Source organism: Phacochoerus africanus, chromosome 5 (genome assembly GCF_016906955.1).
Source record: "Phacochoerus africanus isolate WHEZ1 chromosome 5, ROS_Pafr_v1, whole genome shotgun sequence".
NCBI classification, from domain to species: domain Eukaryota; kingdom Metazoa; phylum Chordata; class Mammalia; order Artiodactyla; family Suidae; genus Phacochoerus; species Phacochoerus africanus.
The window spans coordinates 44,124,689-44,144,934 of record NC_062548.1 but is presented as its reverse complement, the minus strand read 5'-3'; the positions used below and the strand labels follow the sequence as shown (position 1 = coordinate 44,144,934).

General features: G+C 57.7%; 2 protein-coding genes across 4 annotated transcripts; one reads left to right on the top strand and one right to left on the bottom strand.

Moving 5' to 3' along the window:
* Window positions 1-82: 82 nt before the first annotated feature.
* THOC6 (THO complex subunit 6) lies at window positions 83-3,046 on the top strand. 2 transcript variants are annotated; one of them, XM_047780775.1, is made up of 13 exons: window positions 83-210; window positions 979-1,094; window positions 1,187-1,251; window positions 1,342-1,445; window positions 1,525-1,562; window positions 1,646-1,694; window positions 1,830-1,901; window positions 1,979-2,081; window positions 2,165-2,214; window positions 2,309-2,371; window positions 2,472-2,582; window positions 2,668-2,802; window positions 2,883-3,046. In XM_047780775.1, exons 1-13 carry the CDS (start codon window positions 172-174, stop codon window positions 2,961-2,963), a joined length of 1,026 nt encoding a protein of 341 aa, XP_047636731.1. In that variant the 5' UTR covers window positions 83-171; the 3' UTR covers window positions 2,964-3,046. The 2 variants fall into 2 exon arrangements, with proteins under 2 accessions (XP_047636731.1, XP_047636732.1); XM_047780776.1 differs by lacking the exon at window positions 83-210 and adding an exon at window positions 249-394.
* A 35-nt stretch (window positions 3,047-3,081) lies between these two features.
* BICDL2 (BICD family like cargo adaptor 2) lies at window positions 3,082-11,321 on the bottom strand. Of its 2 annotated transcripts, XM_047780773.1 has the most exons (10): window positions 11,227-11,321; window positions 9,539-9,834; window positions 6,323-6,538; window positions 6,077-6,193; window positions 5,824-5,970; window positions 4,786-5,013; window positions 4,554-4,703; window positions 3,977-4,107; window positions 3,662-3,782; window positions 3,082-3,573 (listed from the first exon to the last, which is right to left on the bottom strand). In XM_047780773.1, exons 2-10 carry the CDS (start codon window positions 9,818-9,820, stop codon window positions 3,412-3,414), a joined length of 1,554 nt encoding a protein of 517 aa, XP_047636729.1. In that variant the 5' UTR covers window positions 9,821-9,834; window positions 11,227-11,321; the 3' UTR covers window positions 3,082-3,411. The 2 variants fall into 2 exon arrangements, with proteins under 2 accessions (XP_047636729.1, XP_047636730.1); XM_047780774.1 differs by lacking the exons at window positions 9,539-9,834; window positions 11,227-11,321 and adding an exon at window positions 6,765-7,408.
* Between the last annotated feature and the right edge of the window lie 8,925 nt (window positions 11,322-20,246).

Below are 20,246 nucleotides of genomic sequence, written 5' to 3'. Positions count from 1 at the left end.
GGCGGTCACCTGCGCTGCTGGGACTCGGGTTAAGCAGAGGCCGTCTTCACGCCGGGCCGGCCAGCGGTGTTAGGGAGGTAGGGCGCCGCGAAGGGGAGCTGCTCCGGAGGCACTTCCGGACTCGTGAGGCTACGTGGAGCGCGGAGCTCTCTGGGACTTTTAGTTCTCGAGATGGAGCGAGCGGTGCCGCCGGCCGTGCCTCTGGGTCAGGTGAGGCGTGCGTGGTGCGCGGTGCCTTCTGGGGTTTGTAGTCCACGCCCGGCTTCGAAGCAGCTGGCAAGCAGTCGTGCCCTGATCTCTGTTTCGCGTGGGCTTTTGGTGGGACTCGGATTCTGACCCGTGGGCGGGAGAGTAACCCAGAAATACCTCAGGGGCCTTACATGAAAGTCAAAAGGTAGGGATTAAAAGGGCGGGAGTTCCCGCTGTGGCGCAGCAGGATCGGCGGCGTCTTGGGATTGCTGGGATCCCCTGCACAATGGGTTAAGGACCCGGCGTTGCCACATCTGTGGCTTAAGTCTCGACTCCGTCTGGGATCTGATCCCTGGCCCGGGAACTCCATATGCTGCCGCAGGACGGTCAAAAAAAAAAAAAAAAAAAGTACATTTTTCTGTTTGGGACTAAGGCCACTTTTTAAAGCGGTTTCTCCTTGTGCGAAGTTCTTTGTATACAGTAGCTTATCCATTCAGGACAAAAATCTCCCAGGAGCTCCACTGCGTAGTTGAGGAAACCTGCAAGAGAGGCTGGATGCTTGCTAAAAGTTCCACTAGGCATCAAGCCACACCGCTCTCCTTTCTCGCCTCCTCCTCAGAGCCATTCCTGGGACTGTATGGGCAGGTGCCCCCTGGTGGGCTGTTTCACAGGAGGACTGAGAGGTCTCGGGGGTGCGAGGCTGGGCTGGCAGCAGGGAAAGCGGGCAGGAGTCTGTGGATCCGAGGTCTTGGAAGCCCCAGACAGCCTTCATCCAGTCTCTCTCCACAGATGGAAGTATTTCAGGCCCTGCAGCGGCTGCACATGACCATCTTCTCCCAGAGTGTCTCACCTTGTGGGAAGTTCTTGGCGGCTGGCAACAATTATGGGCAGATAGCCATCTTTAGGTACCCTTGCCCCCGCTCCCCACCTCCCCTTAGCTCCTGGGGCTGACGCCTCCTGCTTCTGACTCTCAGGCCCCTCTTCCCTCTCCCTTCAGCTTGTCTGCTGCTCTGAGCTCCGAGGCCAAAGAGGAAAGTAAGAAGCCCATTGTGACTTTCCAAGGTGGGTGCCGCCATCGAGTCTGTCTTGGGGAACCCCAGGGTGGATGAGAGGAGCAGGATGGGGTCACTCAGGTTCTGCCCTTGCATTTAGCCCACGATGGGCCTGTCTACAGCATGGTGTCCACTGATCGACATCTGCTTAGTGCCGGGGATGGGGAGGTGAAGGCCTGGCTTTGGGCGGAGATCCTCAAGAAGGTGAGTGTGGAGCTGGGGGAAGGGTGAGCTGCCCAGACCCAGAGAGAGCCTTTGTCACCCAGTGTTTCCTTCCTCGAAGGGCTGTAAGGAGCTGTGGCGTCGTCAGCCCCCATACAGGTGAGCCAGGGCCGTGTGGGCAGAGGGCACATGGAGGTGAAGGTATGGCCTCATCAGAGCTGACGCGGCTTTTCCTCCCCCAGGACCAGCCTAGAAGTCCCTGAGATCAATGCTTTACTTCTCGTCCCCAAGGTTCGAGCCCTTTATAATCGGGGCCCTGCCCTGCCCTGTTCTTGGGCCAGATTTGATCCTTACCCTCCCCTGCCTTGATGTGACACTGACCTCTGACCCCACTCGCCCATGCCCCTCCCGCGCCTTCTTCTGCAGGAGAATTCCCTCATCCTGGCGGGTGGAGACTGTGAGCTGCACACGATGGACCTTGAGACAGGGGCCTTCACCGTGAGCTGTGGAGCTGGAGCGGCTGGGGGGGGAGGCCTCTTCCTGGATCTTGTCCTGACACTGCCCTCTCCCTGCAGCGGGCCCTCCGGGGCCACACGGACTACATCCACTGCCTGGCGCTGCGGGAGAGGAGCCCCGAGGTGCTCTCTGGTGGCGAGGATGGGGCCGTGCGGCTCTGGGGTAAGAGTGTCTGGAGGGAGAGGTGGTGGTGAGGGAGGCTGGGGCAAGTGGGGTGCCTGCCTCTCATGGCTCTTCCCACACAGACCTCCGCACGGCCAGGGAGGTCCAGACGATCGAAGTCTACAAGCATGAGGTGAGGGCACACCCCACGCCCCGTCCTCCCTTCCTCCTTCCTGGGCATCCCACGTCTCCACCTCCGCCTCGCCTCTCCTCCTCCTCCCTCCCAGGAGTGCTCGAGGCCCCACAATGGGCGCTGGATCGGATGTTTGGCAACTGACTCAGACTGGATGGTGAGCCGGGCCAAGTGCAGGATGGGGTGGCAGCACTGGGCTCTGTCCAGCTGAGGCCCTGTGGCTCACAGAGGCTGGGGGCCCTCACCCTTCTGCCCAGGTCTGTGGAGGTGGCCCGGCACTCACCCTCTGGCACCTTCGATCTTCCACACCCACCACCATCTTCCCCATGCGGGCACCGCAGAAGCACGTTACCTTCTACCAGGACCTGGTGAGGCCTTCTGTCTCCCTTCTGCTACAGCCCTGCCTGCTCCCCTCCAGCTCTGAACCCTGAGCTCCATCCCTGTCTCCCACAGATTCTGTCAGCTGGCCAGGGTCGCTGCGTCAACCAGTGGCAGCTGAGCGGGGAGCTCAAAGCTCAGGTGCCTGGCTCCTCCCCTGGGCTGCTGAGCCTCAGCCTCAACCAGCAACCAGCAGCCCCTGAGTGCAAGGTGGGTCCTGGGAAGGCCGGTGGGAATCATGGGAGGCCAGGGTGTGGAGGGCAGTTCAGCCACTCCCCTCTTGCCTCTAGGTTCTGACAGCTGCAGGCAACAGCTGCAGGGTGGACGTCTTCACCAATCTGGGCTACCGAGCTTTCTCCCTGTCCTTCTGAGCTGCAGCAGCGCCTCCACATCCATCTCCGGAGTCTGGAGTGTTTCTTCTTTTTTTTATACAAATAAAGTTTTAGGCTTTTTTTTTCATGCACTTTCTTCCCAAGAATGGAGGCCAGGTTAGTGTAATGATTTATATATTACTCTGATCTTGATACATAAATACCCACCCCCACCCCTGCCCTGGAGCGTGCCAGGGTCGGGGGCCTAGTGCCTAGAAAGGACAGACCTATACAGATTCCAAAAACAGCTCTGCCACACCTGCCCCTGCCACCCACCATGAGGTCCCTGGCTCCCAAAGCTGACCCCTGCTCCCAATGAGCCCCTGCCCAGCGATACTGGGCAGGGAGGCCACCAGCCCCCACTGGCAGACCATCTGGGCTCGTTGCTCCTTTGGCCAGACGAGGAAAGTGAGCCAGGGAGGGCAAAGGCGGCCCCCTCAGCGCGTGCTCAGGTCCTTCTGAAGAGGTTGCTGAGAAAGCTGCCGGCAGGCCCAGGGCCCAGGGGCAGTGAGAAGCGCGGCCGCGAGGGGCGCTGGACGGACCCGGCCGCCGTCAGCTCTTTCTGGCGTTGCGAGCGCAGCTGCTGTCCGATGACCACCTGCATGTCGTCCTGCGGGCGGGGCAGCCGGAGCGGAGGGGGCGGGTGAGCGCTGGCCCCGCCCCTTCCGCCCTCCGCGCGTGCCGGCCCCGCCCCTCACCTGCCAGGCCTCCAGCTCTTGCGTCAGCGCCACCTTCTGGCGGATGGTGCGAAGCAGCTCCCGGGAGAGGGAGTCCCGCTCCAGAGAAACGCGGCTGAGTTCCAGGGACAGTTCCAGGGCCCTGTGGCAAGAGGGGCAGAGAGCTGGTGACCTGGGTGAGAGTGCGACCGCTAATAGACGAGGGAGACCAGAAGGCCCCTGGGTCGGAGTGGGGGGTAATTCTAGCCCATTTCCCGCAGGTGGGAATCAGAGGCCCAGAGTGTCCTGGGGGCCTGTGGTTCTCTTGGGGCCACGTGAATGGTGGCAGGTACTTACTTGTTCACAGCCTCGTCTCGGTCCGAGAGAGCGCCGCTTAAGGCCTCCTGGGGGTCCTCCTGCGCCCACAGTTCTTTCTGCCTTTGCAGCTCATCCCGCAGGGACTGTAGCTCTGTCCGCTGCAACTCAATCTGCTGGCAGGGAAGGGAGGATGCAGAAAGGCGGGGAGGCCCCTGGGTGAACAGGGCAGGTAGTCCTTGCTCCTCCAGGCAGCCCAGGCTCCAGCTCGATCCTCCCCCCATCTCTCCCTGCTCCACAAACTATGACAGCTAAGGTCCTGTGCTGGGGATGAACCTTCTGATCCCCTAGACTGGGGTGGGGTGGGGTAGGGAAGGTATAAGGCTGTAGGAAGGATATATAGAAGCATTGGGAGGTGGGGCTAAGGGGGGAAAGTAGTCCAGGAAGTCTCCCTGGAGGAGGTAACATGCAGGCTGCCTCTTGAGAGACGATTGCGAGTTTGTTGGGATGAAGGGCTGTCTAGGTAGAGGGGGATTAGTGGCTAAGACTCGGAGGTGTAGATGGAAAAGAGAAACCGATAGGGGCTCTGCATGCAGTATTATGGTCTCCCCCCCCCCCCCTCATCCTGCAACCGGACTACTTCCGCCTCCTTCTCTTCCAGCATCTCCCCTGGGCTCAGGAATGCTCGCTTCCTGGGAGGCTCTAAATTCTCTTTCTGGGGTGAAGGCTGGTGGCTGGATGTTTCTTGGGTCTCCGGGGACAGGGTGGTCTGTTCACCAAAGGAATCAGTCAGTAAAGTGACCTCCCGCGAAAAGGAGGAGGGGAGGGGTCTGCAGCTCTCCTGCAGGTACCTGTTGTGAGCTGGTGGACAGAGAGCTCGCTAGAGTATCTCCGAATCTGTCCGTGTTCTGGTCTTGGTCGTGGTCGCTGTCAAGGCTGTGGGCAAGCTCCAGCTGCAGCGAGGCTCCCGAGATGTCCACATCCTGGAGGCGCGACTCCTCCTCCAGTTCTGAGACGCGCCGCTGCAGCCTCCGCAGCGCGCTCAGTGCCTCCCCGGCCTCGGAGCGCGCGCGTTCCAGCTGCGAAACAGGGGCAGTCAGCCGGTTTCTCCCACGGCCGGCCCACAGGGGGCGCTAGCACGCCGCGGAGAGTCAGCACCCCGCGTCCGGGAACCCTGAAGTCGGCTCCCGCTCCCGGATGGCCCGGCAGCCTTGGGTCGCGCAGTTCCCCTCGGCAGGTACCAATTTCCTTACCTATAAAGCAGGGCGCCAGTGGGAACCCCGGCTTTAAAGTCGCCCATCGTCCTCCCTCCAGTCCCACCCCATCAGGTCACCTCGAAAAGCCCCGCCCTTCCCCTTCCCCCCAACCTGCCCGGGTCCACCTCTTTCATCCAGCGTTGATTGACCTTTCTAAGCTGGTGATGTGCTGAGTGTCTCAGCCCCTCACCACAGCCATGTACTATTACCCTCCCATCTCACAGACAGGGACACTGAGGCTGGTGTCCCGCAGTAAAAAGGGACGTGGGGCTAAGAACTCAGGTAATTTGACCCCCAAGTGCAAACTCCAGACATCTCAAGCATCAAGCCGTGCTGCCCCCTATCATTCCCCTTTCCCCATTTTCAAGCCCAGACCTGGCCCAGGTCCCCATCATCCCTGACCTGAGCTCTGGCCTCAGCCCCATCCCAGCCTCTCCAGCTGCCAGACTCTGATGGGTTCCGAGAGTGAACCAGCCCCACTCAGTATCCTCCCATGGCTCTCACTTGGCCTTAGGCTGATGCCCACATGCTTGTGGGCTCCCAGCAACCCAGCTCTGGTCTCTTCTCCCAGGAAGCCATGAGGCAGTGGCCAAGGCCCCGGGGAGAGCCACCCCATCCCACCCCACCAGTCACCTCCAGACTGTGCTCCCGCCTCTCTCGCCGTAACAGCAGCAGTTCCTCGTGGGTTGCCTGTAGTCTGCCCCGGCCCTTCTCCACCTCCTCACGCAGGCCTCGAATCTGGCTCTCCAGGTCCTGTCGGCGGTCCTGCAGCATCTGATTCTGGGGAGAAGCTTCCAAGCTGGAGTGGAAATGCTAGGCCAGCCCCTCATAGCCCCCATTGCAGCCTTGCTGGTTCAACAGACCCCCAGCCCCAGCTGGCACTCACCTCCCCCTGCAGACTCTCCAGCCGCGTCCTCAGCTCTGCCCCAGCCAGGGCCTGAGCCTGGCACTGCCCCCGAAGAACATCCAGTTCCCTCTGAAGCTCCTGCTCGGTCTGGGAGGCCTGGCGGGGGGGGCGGTGGAGCCCTCAGCTGGCCCGAGCCTCAACGCCAGGCCCAGTGCACCCACCTCCACTGGGACCCAGGCACGTGCCCCCTCCTTGCCCAGGGCCCTGGGGTCAGGGCTGTCCCACCTGGGCCAGCTGCTGGCTGAGCCGGAGGTTCTGTTCGCTGAGTTCAGTGAGAGCCCGCACCCGCTCACGGCCGCTGTCCTGCTGCTCTGATCGCTGCTCTCCCAGCTGGGCCCGGAGGGCCTCCACGTCCCCCTCCAGCTCCACGGCCCTGGCCTCCCACTCAGCTCCCCGTGCAGCCAGGCCCCGGCGGAGCTCATGGTTCTCCTGCTGCAGCCGCTGGCGGAACAGAGGGTCAGAGGCAGAGAGGCAGAGGTGAGCGTGCAGGGGTCTGAGACCTATGGTGGAGCCAGCAATGGGGAGGGCGCCGGGGAGGAAGTGGGCAGGGAGGTGAGACACGTCCAGGCAGTAGGACAGGAAGGGGAGAAGTAGAAGCTTCCAGGAGGGGCTGACCATGGGCCGGAGTTGGGTGGCGGCAGGGGGCGTCTCCCTGAGGCCCACTCACCTCTGGCTGCTGCCTGGGCTTCTGGACCCGAGGTCGCAGGCGCCGTTTGTGGTGCCTGAGTCTGGCAGAGTTGAAGCCCTGGCCCATGGCCTCCCTCACCTGTGATCCAGGGACTCTGGACGTTTAGCTTCTGCCCAGCCTCTGCTCAGCCCCTCTCCCGGAGCTGCTCCCGGCCAGCTCCCTCTAATTAACCCTGGTCAGCTCCACCCTGGCCCCACGCCTCTGCCTTCCCTCCCCAAAACCTGTCTAACCAGCAGGGGGACACTCCTGGCACACCCAGATGCCCAGCTTGGGAAGGCAGGCAAGCCAGGGGGCCAGAGGCTCCCCAGACTCTCCCAGCAGGAAGATGATGCTCCCCCAACTGCCATGGGGCCTGGCCAGCGCTTCACCTGTGCTATTGTGTTAACTCCCTAGAGTTAGACTCTCTAATGTCTTCATTGTACAGACACGGGGGCCTCAGAGAGGGTAAATGCCTTGCCTAGGGAAACACAGCTGGGTCCTAGAGCAGGGAATCTAACCCAGGCCGCCAAGCCCTTAACCAGGTACTGAGGGGTCCACACACCTCTAGGATTAAGCCCACGGGCTTGGGGTCCGATTGTCCTGGCTGATACCCAGGTCAGGCAAGACCCACCCATCCAGAGTTCCCATTGTGGCTCAGCAGAAGCAAATCTGACTAGGATCCATGAGGACGCAGGTTCAATCCCTGGCCTCGCTCAGTGAGTTAAGGATCCAGTGCTGCCGTGAGCTGTGGTGTAGATTGCAGATGTGGCTTGGATCTGGCATTGCTGTGGCTGTGGTGTAGATGGGCAGCTGTAGCTTGGGATTCAACCCCTAGCCTGGAACCCTCCATACGCCATGGGTGTGGCCCTAAAACACGCGCGCACACACACACACACACACACACAAAGAAACCCCCGGGAGTTCCCGTCGTGGCGCAGTGGTTAACGAATACGACTAGGAACCATGAGGTTGCAGGTTCGGTCCCTGCCCTTGCTCAGTGGGTTAATGATCCAGCGTTGCCGTGAGCTGTGGTGTAGGTTGCAGACGCGGCTCGGATCCCGCGTTGCTGTGGCTCTGGTGTAGGCCGGCGGCTACAGCTCCGATTCAACCCCTAGCCTGGGAACCTCCATATGCCGCGGGAGCGGCGCAAGAAATAGCAACAACAACAACAACAACAAAAAGACAAAAAAAAAAGAAACCCCTGGAAACAATCCATGAAGAGGAGCAGGGATAAGTGGGGGCTCTTTCAGGGGGAAGAGGTGTCTAAATTGACTCCCGCGGGGCAGGAAGAACCAGGGTTACAGGGAAGGACCTTAAATGCACATGCCCCAAGGCCACAAGCACAGGTCACCCGCGGAACTGAAAAAAGGCCCCGTCAGAGAAGGGGAGGTATGGCTGGGACTTTTCAGTTTCACTGTAAGTATGACGGGGAGTTGCTGGGAGATTCTGAGCAAGGACTGAAGTGGTGTGATTTGTAATTTTTGAAGATCTCTCTGGCTGCCCCGTGGAAAAGGCACTCCAGCAGGCAAGGGTGGAAACAGGACCAGCGAGCAGGGGCAGAGATGATGGGACAGGAGAAGTGGGCAGACTCGGAATCTAGTTTCAAAGAAGCAACAGGGCTTGGAGTTCCTATCGTGGCTGAGCAGAAATGAACGCAGCTAGGATCCATGAGGACGTGGTTCGATCCCTGGCCTCGCTCAGTGGGTTAAGGATCCGGCGTAGCCTCGAGCTGTGGTGCAGGTGGTAGAGGTGGCTTGGATCTGGTGTGGCTGTGGCCTAGGCCAGCGGCAGCAGCTCCAATTCAACCCCTAACCTGGAAACTTCATATGCCAGAGGTGTGGCCCTAAAAAGCAAAAGAAAAGAGGAAGGAAGAAAGAAGGCCCAGGGCTTGCTGACGTGGGAGGAGAGCGGTCCACCAGCTGCGCAGGGTCTGGTCCCTCAGTGTGAAGCCAGGGTAGCACATGATGGGGGCATGGAATCCAGGGCCACTTATGTTGAGTTGCCCCTTAGGGGGCCAGGTGGAGAGAGTGTGGGGGGTGAGGATGTGGATACAGGAGTCAGTGGGGTCCAGGGGACCAGATGTGACCCCCAGGGAATGTGGCTGACCAGAATCTGGGAAAACTGTCCCTGTCTCACAGAGCTAGTGAGAACTGACCTGGACGATCCAGGGAAAGTGCTTAGCTCGGAGCCGGGCAGGGAGAGAGTGCCCAGGAGCTGCTGCCTGGGGTTGTGCAATCCTGCAGAGGGCCGCACGGCCAGGAAGGGATCTGCACCCAGGTCTCGACTTGTCCTCAGAGCCCATGTTCTTTTTTTTCCCTCTTTTTTCTTTCTTTCTTTTTTTTTTTTTTTGTCTTTTGTCTTTTGTTGTTGTTGTTCTTTTTTCTTTCTTTAAGGCTGCACCTGCCCCTGCAGCATAAGGAATTTCCTGGGCCAGGGGCCCTAGCCTACACCACAGCCACGCAGGATCCAAGCCACATCTGCAACCCACACCGCCAGATCCCCAACCCACTAAGTGAGGCCAGGGATCGAACCCACACCCTCACAGATACGATGTAGGATTCTCAACACCCTGAGCCACAGCAGGAACTCAATCAGAGCCCATGTTCTTAACCACTGCCAGGGGCACTGGTCCCAGCCCTGAACTTCAGTTCCGGAGGCATCCATCCCCTGTGCCTGGCGTGCCTCTCCCTGCCCACCTGGCTCCCACCTCCCCACAGCCTGGTCCCTGCCACCTCTCCTCCATGTGTCCAGCCCACCCTCTGCTGCCAGCTCACTTCCTCACGCTCAGAGTGCTGGGCGCTCAGCATCTCCAGCTGCCGCTGCAGCTCCTCGTTCTGCTCCAGAAGCATCTTCCCAAGTTCTGCGGCCAACAGCAGGTCTTTCTCCTTCTCCTGCAGCTGCAGGGCCAGGTCCTCAGGCTCCTCAGGCCCTGGACCGCCTCCTAGGAATGAGTCCCGCCGCTCCAGCACGAAGGGGAAGAAGCCCTCATCACCGCTGGGGGAGGCGCCCCCTGAGAGCAGCCCTGACGGGAAGCTCGGCCCTTCTGGGGAGCTCATGGTGCCTGCAGCATCTGTGGGGACAGGTAGGTAGATCTGTGGGAAGAGGTCTCCGCAGCCCACAGGGGTTCACCCTCCACCCACTGGCCAAGACGTGGCCCTCCTGAAATTCTTTTTTTTTTTTCTTATCTTTTTTGGCTACCCCGAGTTCCCTGGCCAGGGCTCAGATCCAAACTGCAGGAGCGACCTCTGGCAGCTGTAACACGAACAGATATTTTTCACCTGCCCGCTCGGCCTCTCAGCCCTGCAACCAGGGCTCCCTGAGCCATGAAGGGTTAATGATCTGTGTCTTGGTCACCCAACTCCGTTAATGTCCCCAGGGTAAACTGAGGCAGGGAGAAGCAGGAAAGAACAGCCCTGCCCAGCCTCCTGTCTCTGGCAAGACATTTTCTGCCCCCCAGCAAACCTCCTCCCAGTGCCACCCCACCGACAGTCCCCGCCCCCCTCTTCCCAGAACCCAGCCGTTCTGGCTCCCAGCCCCTCACCAGCTGGGAAGCTCTTCCCAGAAGCCAGGTTCCTGGGACTCTGGATTCCAGGGTGAGTCCAGGCCCTTCTCCCAAGAATCCAGGGCCTTGTGGACTGAGGTGTCCTGAGTCCTGAGCCCCGAGCCCCCAGAAATCCAGCCCCTTGCACTTCCCAGAGCCCAGGCCCAGGCTCCCAGCTGCTCAGGACTCGGATGCTCTGTCCCAGCCCCCAGGCTCCCGGCCATGGTTCTCCTGTTATCTGGCCTCCCCATCCCTCAGAACTCAGGCGCCCAGACTTTTGGCCCCCAGATGCCCAGGCCCAGCGCGGGCGAGGGAACAGGTTGTGTCAGCACTGCTGCCCGGCCGCTCCAGGTTTCTGTTTACTTCCTGCTCGGCCGGCCCTGGGGATGGGAGCCTGGCGGTGCTCCCCGAGGGCGGCCTGGGCTGGGCAGTTCAGGGGTTCCCCAATCGGCCGTGGGGGGCGGGGCCAGGACGACGACGACGACGACAACGAGGACAACACGGGGGGCTTGCCCGGCTTGTTCCCCATCTTCCCCTCCTCCGGCACTCCTGAGCCCCCCCCACTTGTCCCCTCTCCCCGCCCCTCGCCAGGTGCGACGCCCAGCCTGCCCGCAGGAGGCAGGTGTCAGGGGCAGGCCCAGCCTCGCTGCCCCCGGGCCGGGCCAGGCTCTCCCTGCGTGGTCCCCGTGGGCCCAACCCGGCCCTGGGCCTCAGACGCCCCCTCGCCGCCCTGAGCCGCCGTCTATCAGCCCCTCAACCCAGACGGCAGGGCCTCCTGCCCCTCGACCCCCAACCCAAGACGTCGGAAGCCCAGCCACCACCCTCCTTCCTGCCCGCGGCCCGCGGTCCCCGGAGTTTCGGCCCGGCCGCTCTGCCCGAAACTCCAAGGGCCCCCGTCCTCGGCGCCCCCTAGGCTCTCACCGGACGACGCCGGGCTCCCTCCGAGGTCCCTGCGGTCCCCGGTCCCCTCTTCCGGAGGCGGCGCCCGGTGCCCGGCCCGCACAGGTGAGGGGGCGGTGCCACGGGCAGGGCTGGGGCGCCCCCTGGTGACCGGAATGGCCAGGTGGGGCCTGAAGAAGGCAGCCTCCACCCAGGTGAGAGCCGCTGACCCACTGGCTGCCCCTGGAAAGTGACAGGGCCCATTAACTGAGCACCTACTGTGTGCAGACCCCACACTGAGCATGGGTGTCGACTCCTTTCCCCTCAATAACAGCAAATCTAAGACCGTGGCTTTTTTTTTTTTTTTTTTGCTTTCTCAGGCCAGGGGTTGCATTGGAGCTACAGCTGCTGGCCTACACCACAGCTCCCAGCCACACCGGATCCTTACCCGCTGAGCAAGGCCAGGGATAGAACCCACAACCTCATGGTTCCTAGTCGGAGTCGTTTCCACTGTGCTGCGAAAGGAACTCCCTAAGGGCGCTCCTTTGAAGCCCAACTTGTTTATTTTCATGACATCCTAACGAAGCAGGAGCTACTGTCATCCTCGTTTTACAGGTGAGGACACTGAGGACCGGGTTGGCCCTCACTTGCGTGGAGCCACAGGGACCCAACTTGCAGGTGAGCGGCAGAAGTGTGGCTTTAGCGTGTGTGCTCCTTTGCTGCTTCCCGTGCTGCCGGTGAGGACAGCTAAAGCGACTTACTCGGAGCCACACCATAGCCTATGGGCCCCCCAACCCGAGGCTCTCGGGTCCCAGGCAGCGCGCAGAGGCAGGGGCTGGGGCCGAGGTGTGGAGAGTGGGGAGACCCAGGCCTGGGTTCCGGGCTCCGGCCCCGGGCAGCCTGGGCATGCAGGCAACGCCCCAGCCATGGCCTGGTGGCTTGTCAGATGTCTCCTCAGCCTTCCAGGGCTCCCTGCGTGCCCGGGAAAGGGGCTCCTGGCCTGGTGAGTAGGAACAGGTGGAGGGCTGGGCGTGGCGGTGTGCTCATATCTATTTTACGGCAGCTTCTCTGGGGAAGAAGAAAGCCCTGATTTCTTGCTCCTGCCAATTTCTGGGGTATAAATACTCCCTGCGAGGCTGATTTCAAGCGACCCACATGACGTCCTTGAATGCGGAGATGGGCAGAGATGTGCAGAAGCAGCTTTTGCCAGCCAGGACCCGCTGGGTCCCCTGCCCCTCTGGCCGGGGGTCTGGGCTTCTGAGTCTTGGAGGATTGACCTGTCTGGCCGAGTCCTGGAAAGATGGGATGAAGATAGGAGCTGGGACGGCCGATTTGTGAGGAAATTAATGCAGGGACTTCTTGGAGGGGTGCTTCAGGGGCTGGGACTCCTGGGCCCTAGGCCCAGGCAAGGTTTCCTGCCAGCACAGAGCAGGGGCGCCAGTTCTGTTGCAAATGGGTCTGGGGGCTGCATTGCCTGGCAGGGCCACTGTGTTCTCCTACAGCGCTGTGGGAGCAGCCTGGGGCGATGGGGAGACACCACTGCCTGCAAATGCCAGGCAGGGGCTGGGCTCATGTGGAGACAGGGTGGTCAAAGCCCTCCTCTCAGGAGGTTCACAGCCCACCCAGGGGATCGGAGGAGGTGTAGACCTATAAACCAGCAAGGAGCCAATAACATAATACAACAGTGGAGCTTGGTTCTCAGCTTCTGCCATCACATGGCTCAAGTCCAAATGCCAGTTCGGCCGCGTGTCAGCTGTGGTGCCTGTGCCATTCAGCTGGCAGAGCTGCGGCCCTCAGTGTCCCACCCATGAGATGGCGACAATGGCTGGCGCCTCTAAGCTTGTGGGGCTGTGAGGGTTAAGTGTGTGTGGGTCCAGTCACCTAGGCCGAGCTTGTGATCTCGGCAGGGCCTGAGAAGTCACTCGCCCCGCGTGTTACAGGGTCTTTCATCCTCAGGGCAACCCGATGGGGTCATTACGCTTCATACACTGGTTACCGGCTTTGTCATTGCGATACAACGTGAATTGTCTGCGTCTGCATGGCCGACCCCTCATCCCGGCTGGCCTGGCCCCTGGCCCTAGTCATTCTTTGAACTTTTTTTTTTTTTTTTGTATAAGGGCCACATCTGTGGCATGTGGAGGTTCCCAGGCTAGGGGTCAAGTCAGAGCTATAGCTGCCAGTCTACACCATAGCCACAGCCATGTGAGCTCCGAGCTGGATCTGTGACCTACACCACGGCTCACAGCAATTCAGATCCTTAACCCACTGATCGAGGCCAGGGATTGAACCCGCAACCTCATGGTTCCTAGTCAGATTTGTTTTCACTGTGCCACGACAGAAACTCCTTCTTTGGACTTTGAATCGGCCCCCCAGCCTCTTCTGGCCCCAGGAGTTCTGGCCTCCAGCCTCCCTGCTGGACTGGAGTCCTGGCTTCCCAGCCCCTGCCCTGTCCCGAGGCCTCCCTCTCCCAGCCTCCCTGCTGATCCCAGGGAGAGATGGCAGGAGGGACACAGTGGCCCCAGGAAAGCCCTAGGGATGCTGGGCTAGGTCCAGATAAGAGAAGGGAGGCCAGGGCCTCTCCCGCCAGCCAGCCCTCAAGCCAGCCAGCTTCCTGGCGCCTCCAAGCCTGTGCTCAGCCCTGAATGCTCTCCCCTGCCTTCCTGACCCCCTGCTGGGCCCTCCTGTTCCTGGGGGAGCCGGGCAGACCCCACAAGGCCCTGAGCAGAGTCTGCTGGGCCTTGGAAGCAGCAGAATGCCCCATGCCTCCATAGAGGTGGCAGGGAGGCGCAGTGCCAGACCTAGCCGCCTGCAGGCTTTAACCACAGAATCAAAGTCTCTGAACAATAAGAAGTATTGTTGCGGGCACTTTAAGCCTTGTATAAAATATTTTACCCTGAATACATTGTTTGGTAACTTGCTGTTGTCATTTAAGCTGATATTTTCAGGGTTTTTTCCAACTTAAAAAAGAACTGGCTTTATCGAGGTAGGTAGTCATTTCCCAAGGCTGCCTCACACGTGACCACACGACAGAAATGTATTGCTTCAGAGTCCTGGGGCCAGACGTCCGAAACCAGCTGTGCGCAGGGCTGGGTGCTTCCGGAACCTCTGACAGTGGCATCTGTGCCACGCTGCTCTCCTGGCTCCTGGGTCCATCACCCAGAGCGTGCCTCAGGCTCCTTCCCCATATCTTATGACTTGGCAACCACTGATCTGCTTTCTGTCACTATTTGCCTCTTCCAGAATATTCTCTAAATGGAATTAGGTCAAATCTTTGGTGCCTGGCTGCCCTGACTCAGCATAACGCTGCCCAGAGTCAGAGAGTCAACCAGGCTGTACTTAGCAGTGAAATCAGCCAGCAGGGCAGAGAATTTTCAAATCTGAAGGCAAGTTGCAGGAAAAACGACACGAATACCTTCCATGAACTGAGGCTCACGAATGCCGGATGTTTGGCCACGATTGCTTTCTCTCTCTCAGGACCACACATGCACAGATTTTGCTAAACCCTTGGCGGCTTCCGTTTGCATCTCCTGAGGACACAGTCACTTCCTCACATAGTCATGTACCATTATCACATGTGACCAACCGAACATCCTCCCTAGTGTCGTTTAATCGAAAACCCTCCGCTTGGAGTTCCCTGGTGGCCTAGCGGTTAAGGATCTGGCATTGTTGCTGCTGTGGTGTGGGTTCCATCTCTGGCCCAGAAACTTCCACATGCCTCGGATGCAAAACCCTCCCTTGCTTTCGTTTTGTTTTTCTGCATGTTTTAAAAAGCTTTATTGCCCTATAGTTCATTTACAAGGCTGTTTTAATTTCTGTATAACAAAATGATGCATGAAAGTTCCCTTGCGGCACAGTGGATTAAGGGTCGGAGGTTGCCACAGCTGGGGTGCAGGTGGCAACTTTGGTGTAGGTTCGATCCCTGGCCTGGGAACTTCCACACGCGCTGCAGGTACCGTAAAAAACAAAAACCAAAACACCCAGTGATTCGGCTATAGATATGTATAGATTGGTTTTCTCTTTGTCTTTATGTCTTTCGGGACATTGACTTTGGGGGGAAGAATCCACGAAGCTGTTTTCCGAAATGTTTCCAAGACTCACCCAGGATGATGTATTTAGATTTCTTTGCTCCTGACAGCTGTAAGGTATTTCAGCCGGTGTTTATGGCCAGGTCCTTTCTCCCCTCGCCTGTCAGTGAATGCTTAGTCTCTTGGCACTTCTTCGATGTGATAAACACTTTTCTAATGTGTTCTAATGTGTACTTTTCTTGTACACACATCTCCATGGACACTCGGGTGGAAATTCTGTGCTATCATATAAGTGGAATCAGGGTGTGTGTGTGTGTCGGGGCAGGTGTTCCAGCAATCTCTAGCTGGGTAGTACCTATCCCGCCACGTAGGGGCTTAAAACAACAATTAGAGTCCGGAGGCTTGGCTGGATTCGGCCGGGATCTCGTGCAGCCGCAGGCACACGGTGCCCGGGGCTGGAGGGCTGCATCGGCGGGGCCAGATAACATTTCCTGCCTATGCAGCCTCTGCATGTGGCTGCCTGCATTTCCTCACAGGCTCTCCTGGACTTCTCACATGGCAGGTTCCAAGAAGCCTGGGCAGAAGCTGCCTTAAGATTCAGCCTTAGGATTTCCCGGCGTGGCTCAGTGGTTAACGAATCCGACTAGGAACCATGAGGTTGAGGGTTCAATCTCTGGCCTTGCTCAGTAGGTTAAGGATCCCGTGTTGCTATGAGCTATGGTCTAGGTCGTAGATGCGGCTCGGATCCCGCGTTTCTGTGGCTCTGGCGTAGGCCGGTGGCTACAGCTCCGATTCGACCCCTAGCCTGGGAACCTCCATATGCCACACAAGCAGCCCCAGAAATGGCAAAAAGACAAAAAAAAAGACTCAGCCTTAGAGTTCCTGTCGTGGCTCAGTGGAAACAAACCTGATTAGTATCCATGAGGACGCAGGTTCGATCCCTGGCCCCACTCAGTGGGTTGAGGATCCTTTGCTGCTGTGGCTGTGGTGTAGGCCTACAGCTGCAGCTCCAATTTGACCCCTAGCCTGGACACCTCCATATGCCATGGGCGCAGCCCTAAAACGACGAAAAAAGAAAAAAAAAAAAAGACTCAGCTTTGAAGTTCCCAGAAGCCTCACTGAGGTCAGCCTAGGTTCAGGGGGAAAGAAGCAGATTCCACTTCTCCACAGGAGGAGAAAAGAATTTGCAGCTATCTTTTATCTCTCTCAGGGGTTAGGCTCTTTGGATTTACTAAATATCACCAAACTGGTTTCCAAAGGGGTGGTTTCAATGTACACTCTGTAATAAAAATCTCAGCTCCATTTTTTTTTTTTTGCCACACCCATGGCAAGTGGAAGTTCCCAGGCCAGTGATCAAACCCACGCCACAGCCTTGATCCAGACGCAGCAGTGACAACACCCAATCCTTAACCCATTGAGCCACCAGGGAACTCCCTAACTCAGTTTTTTTTTTTCCTCCTTTTTTTTTTGTCTTTTCAGGGCTGTACCTGAGGCATATGGAAGCTCCCAGACTAGGAGTCAAATCGGAGCTGCAGCTGCCAGCCTTCGCCACAGCCACAGCAACTCGGGATCTGAGCTGCATCTGTGACCTACACCACAGCTCATGGCAACACCAGATCCTTAACCCACTGAGTGAGGCCAGGGATTGAACCCGCATTCTCATGGATACTAGTTGGGTTCATTTCTGCTGAGCAGGAAGGGGAAGTCCCCCCCACCCCCACTCCATATTTAATGTTTGCTGACAGCCTGAAGGCCCCAAGGGTCCCTCTCCCCTCTTGTGTCCCAGGCCTGGGCAAGCTGATTAGACAACCCTGCTGCTCTCTTCCTGGCATAGGAGGGAAATTTTTTTTTTTTTTTTTTTGTCTTTTGAAGGCTGCACCCAAAGCATATGGAAGTTCCCAGGCTAGGGGTCTAATTGAAGCTGTACCTGCTTGCCTACACCATAGCCACAGCAACGCAGGATCCGAGCCACGACTGCAACCTACACCACAACTCACAGCAGCACCAGATCCTTAACCCATTGAGCGAGGCCAGGGATTGAACCTGCATCCTCATGGATGCTAGTCAGATTTGTTTCCCCTGAGCCACGATGGGCACTCCTAGGTGGGAAATTTAATTCAGGAAAGGCCCTGCCAGGGTGGAGGGGCTCTCAGCCCAGCCTCCCCACCCTGGCCACAGTGAAAGGCCCTCCATGTCTCTCAAGCCGCTTCAGATCTGCTTGGGAACCTGCTAGGCTCCCTGCAGGAAGCGTTATTATGCGTGTCATTCATCTCAGTTATATCCTCTTGGTATGTGTGGCCCCCTCACTCTTCGAACCTGAAACAGATTTTGTGTGGGTTGAACCCATCACGGAGCAACCCTGAAACGCTCCATTCCGCAGAGCATGAGTTTCATCTGGTCCATAACTGGCCGATACTTAGCAGTGTCAGCATTCCTAATTTTGCCAATCGGATGAGACATGGTGTGAAATAATAGGGGAAAAAAATGTATTAGTCTCTGCCCTCAGTTCCTGATACAAAACTCCTAAAATCCCTGCATAGGCAGGCCAGGAGACGTGAGCTTTACGTGAAGTTGGTGTCAGTGAGGTGGGATTTGCTAGAATGGCCCTGGCTCCTGGAAATCTTGAGCTGGTTACTGAAAAATCAGATGAATAAGGAGTTCTTGCTGTGGCTCAGGTTACCGCCGTGGCCTGGATCGATCCCTGGTCTGGGAACTTGCGCATGCCATGGACGAGGCCAAAAAACAAAGTACATGACTTGATGACTTTATCCCTTCTTTTTTCCTTTTGGCTTTTTAGGGCCGCACCCATGGCATATGGAAGTTCTCAGGCTAGGGGTCAAATCGGAGCCACAGCTGCTAGCCTACACCACAGCCACAGTAACACGGGATCCTAGCTGCATCTGCAACTTACACCACAGTCACGGCAATGCCAGATCCCTGACCCACTGAGCGAGGTCAGGGATCAGTCCCACACCTTTGTGCATCCTCGTCAGATTTGTTTCTGCTGGACCAAAACAGGAACTCCCTTGATGTTTTTTTTTTTTTTTTACCCCGCCTGTGGCATGTGGAAGTTCCCAGGTCAGGGTTCGAACCCACACCACAGCAGTGAGATGAGCTGCCGCAGCGACAATGCTAAATCCTTGACCCGCTGCACCACAAGGGAACTCTGGGGGGCAGTTATGGTGTCTGTGAGACAATTTGGGAACGTGCATCAGACGCTGAAAGGCTGTGGCTCTCCTGTCCTAATCATTAACTGCTTGAGCCCGCTCTTTTGTGACCCCAGGGGGACTTTGGAGACTTCAGCTTTTCTATAAACAAGAGGCAGGGAACCTGGAGGGGCCTTCGTGCTTGGGGGGGCGCCAGGGTTCATCTCGGGGTCAGTTCCTCCCTCCTGCCTCCCCCACGCCCCGTTCAGGCAACCATGAATCCACGTCTGCCACTGTATCTTGCAAATTTTGCATTTGCTAAATATAAATGGAGGAGCTCCTGCTGTGGCTCAGCAGTTAACGAATGGGATGAGCATCCATGAGGATGCAGGTTCGATCCCCGGCCTCGCTCAGTGGATTAAGGATCCGGTGTTGCGGTGAGCTGTGGTATAGGTCGCAGACATGGCTTGGATCCTGTGTTGTGGCTGTGGTGTAGGCTCACAGCTGCAGCTCCGATTGGACCCTTAGCCTGGGAACCTGCCTATGCCGCAGGTGCGGCCCTCAATAGCAAAAAAAAAAAAAAAAAAAGGAATCACATAGTGTGATCTATTTTTTTTTTTTCCTGGTTGGGCTTCTTTTTTGCTTCCCACATTACTTTTTGTCTTAGTGTGGTAAAATAGACATATATAAAATTTACCATCTCACTTCTCTTTCAGGGTGCAGGTGGGTAGTGTTACATACATTCATAATGCTGGGCGGAAACCACCTCCACCATCATTCCCTCAACTCTTCTGAGCTGTAAAATGGAAACTTTGTTCCCTTTAAACACAAACCACCCCTTCTCTCCACCCTGCCCCCAGCTGTCCCCACCTCACTTGCTGCGAGTTTGGCTAAGTACCTCCTGCAAGCGCCATCATACTGTGTTTGTCCACCTGCAAGTCTTTTTCAGGGCAGTTTCTGTTGATGTGTTTTTTTGCTTTGAACTGGCCATATTTCCTGTTTCTTTGCATGCTTCTGATCTTTTGTTGAACACGGAACCTTTGAATCTAATAATGAGGCAACTCTGGAAATCAGGTTCTCCCCTTCCCCTGGGTTTGCTGGTTGTTTTTGAATATTGTTTTTGTTTATTTATTTTTTGTCTTTTTAGGGCCACACCCACGGCCTATGGAGGTTCCCAGGCTAGGGGATCTAATCGGAGCTACAGCTGCCGGTCTACACCCCAGCTCACAGCAATGCCGGATCCTTAACCCACTGAGGGAGGCCAGGGATGGAACCTGCAACCTCATGGTTCCTAGCCAGGTTCGTTTCTGCTGCGCCACGACAGGAACTCTTTTTTTTTTTTTCTTTTTTTGCAGTTGTTATCCGGGTGGGGAAACAGATCCCTCGTGCTTGTTACGCCACCATCTTCCCAGAATCTTCTCCGATCCAAGGCCTTTTGCACAGGAGTCAGTGAAATAGGGAGTCAAGACAGGAAGTTTCTGGGACTCCTTGGGAAAGGAGCCCACGCGGCATGGTACCAGGACCCACGGGGGAAGCCCTGACTTGGCCGCCACTGGATTGATAGAGCAGAATGTAAAGGTGCCAGACTTCATGAGAGTGTGGAAGCTGGAGTGTTTGTTTAAACAGGCTTTATGTCAAGCGGTCGTGCCTCTTGCCCGCCTGCCATCCTGGGGACTGACTCTGACTGGGGACTGTTTCTCTAACCAGTGCTGCAAGCCAGGCTTGCAAAACCGCCCTTCAGACAGTGTTCCTGGGAGGTGCTAACCGGGAACCAGTAAGATTGCTGGAGCCTGCACAGGCTGCGATAGAAATGTGGGGTGCTGGGGGGCAAATTCTGTGTGCCGTAGCCCTGCATGGAGTGTGGACGTAGGCTTAGGGCAACTAACCTGCC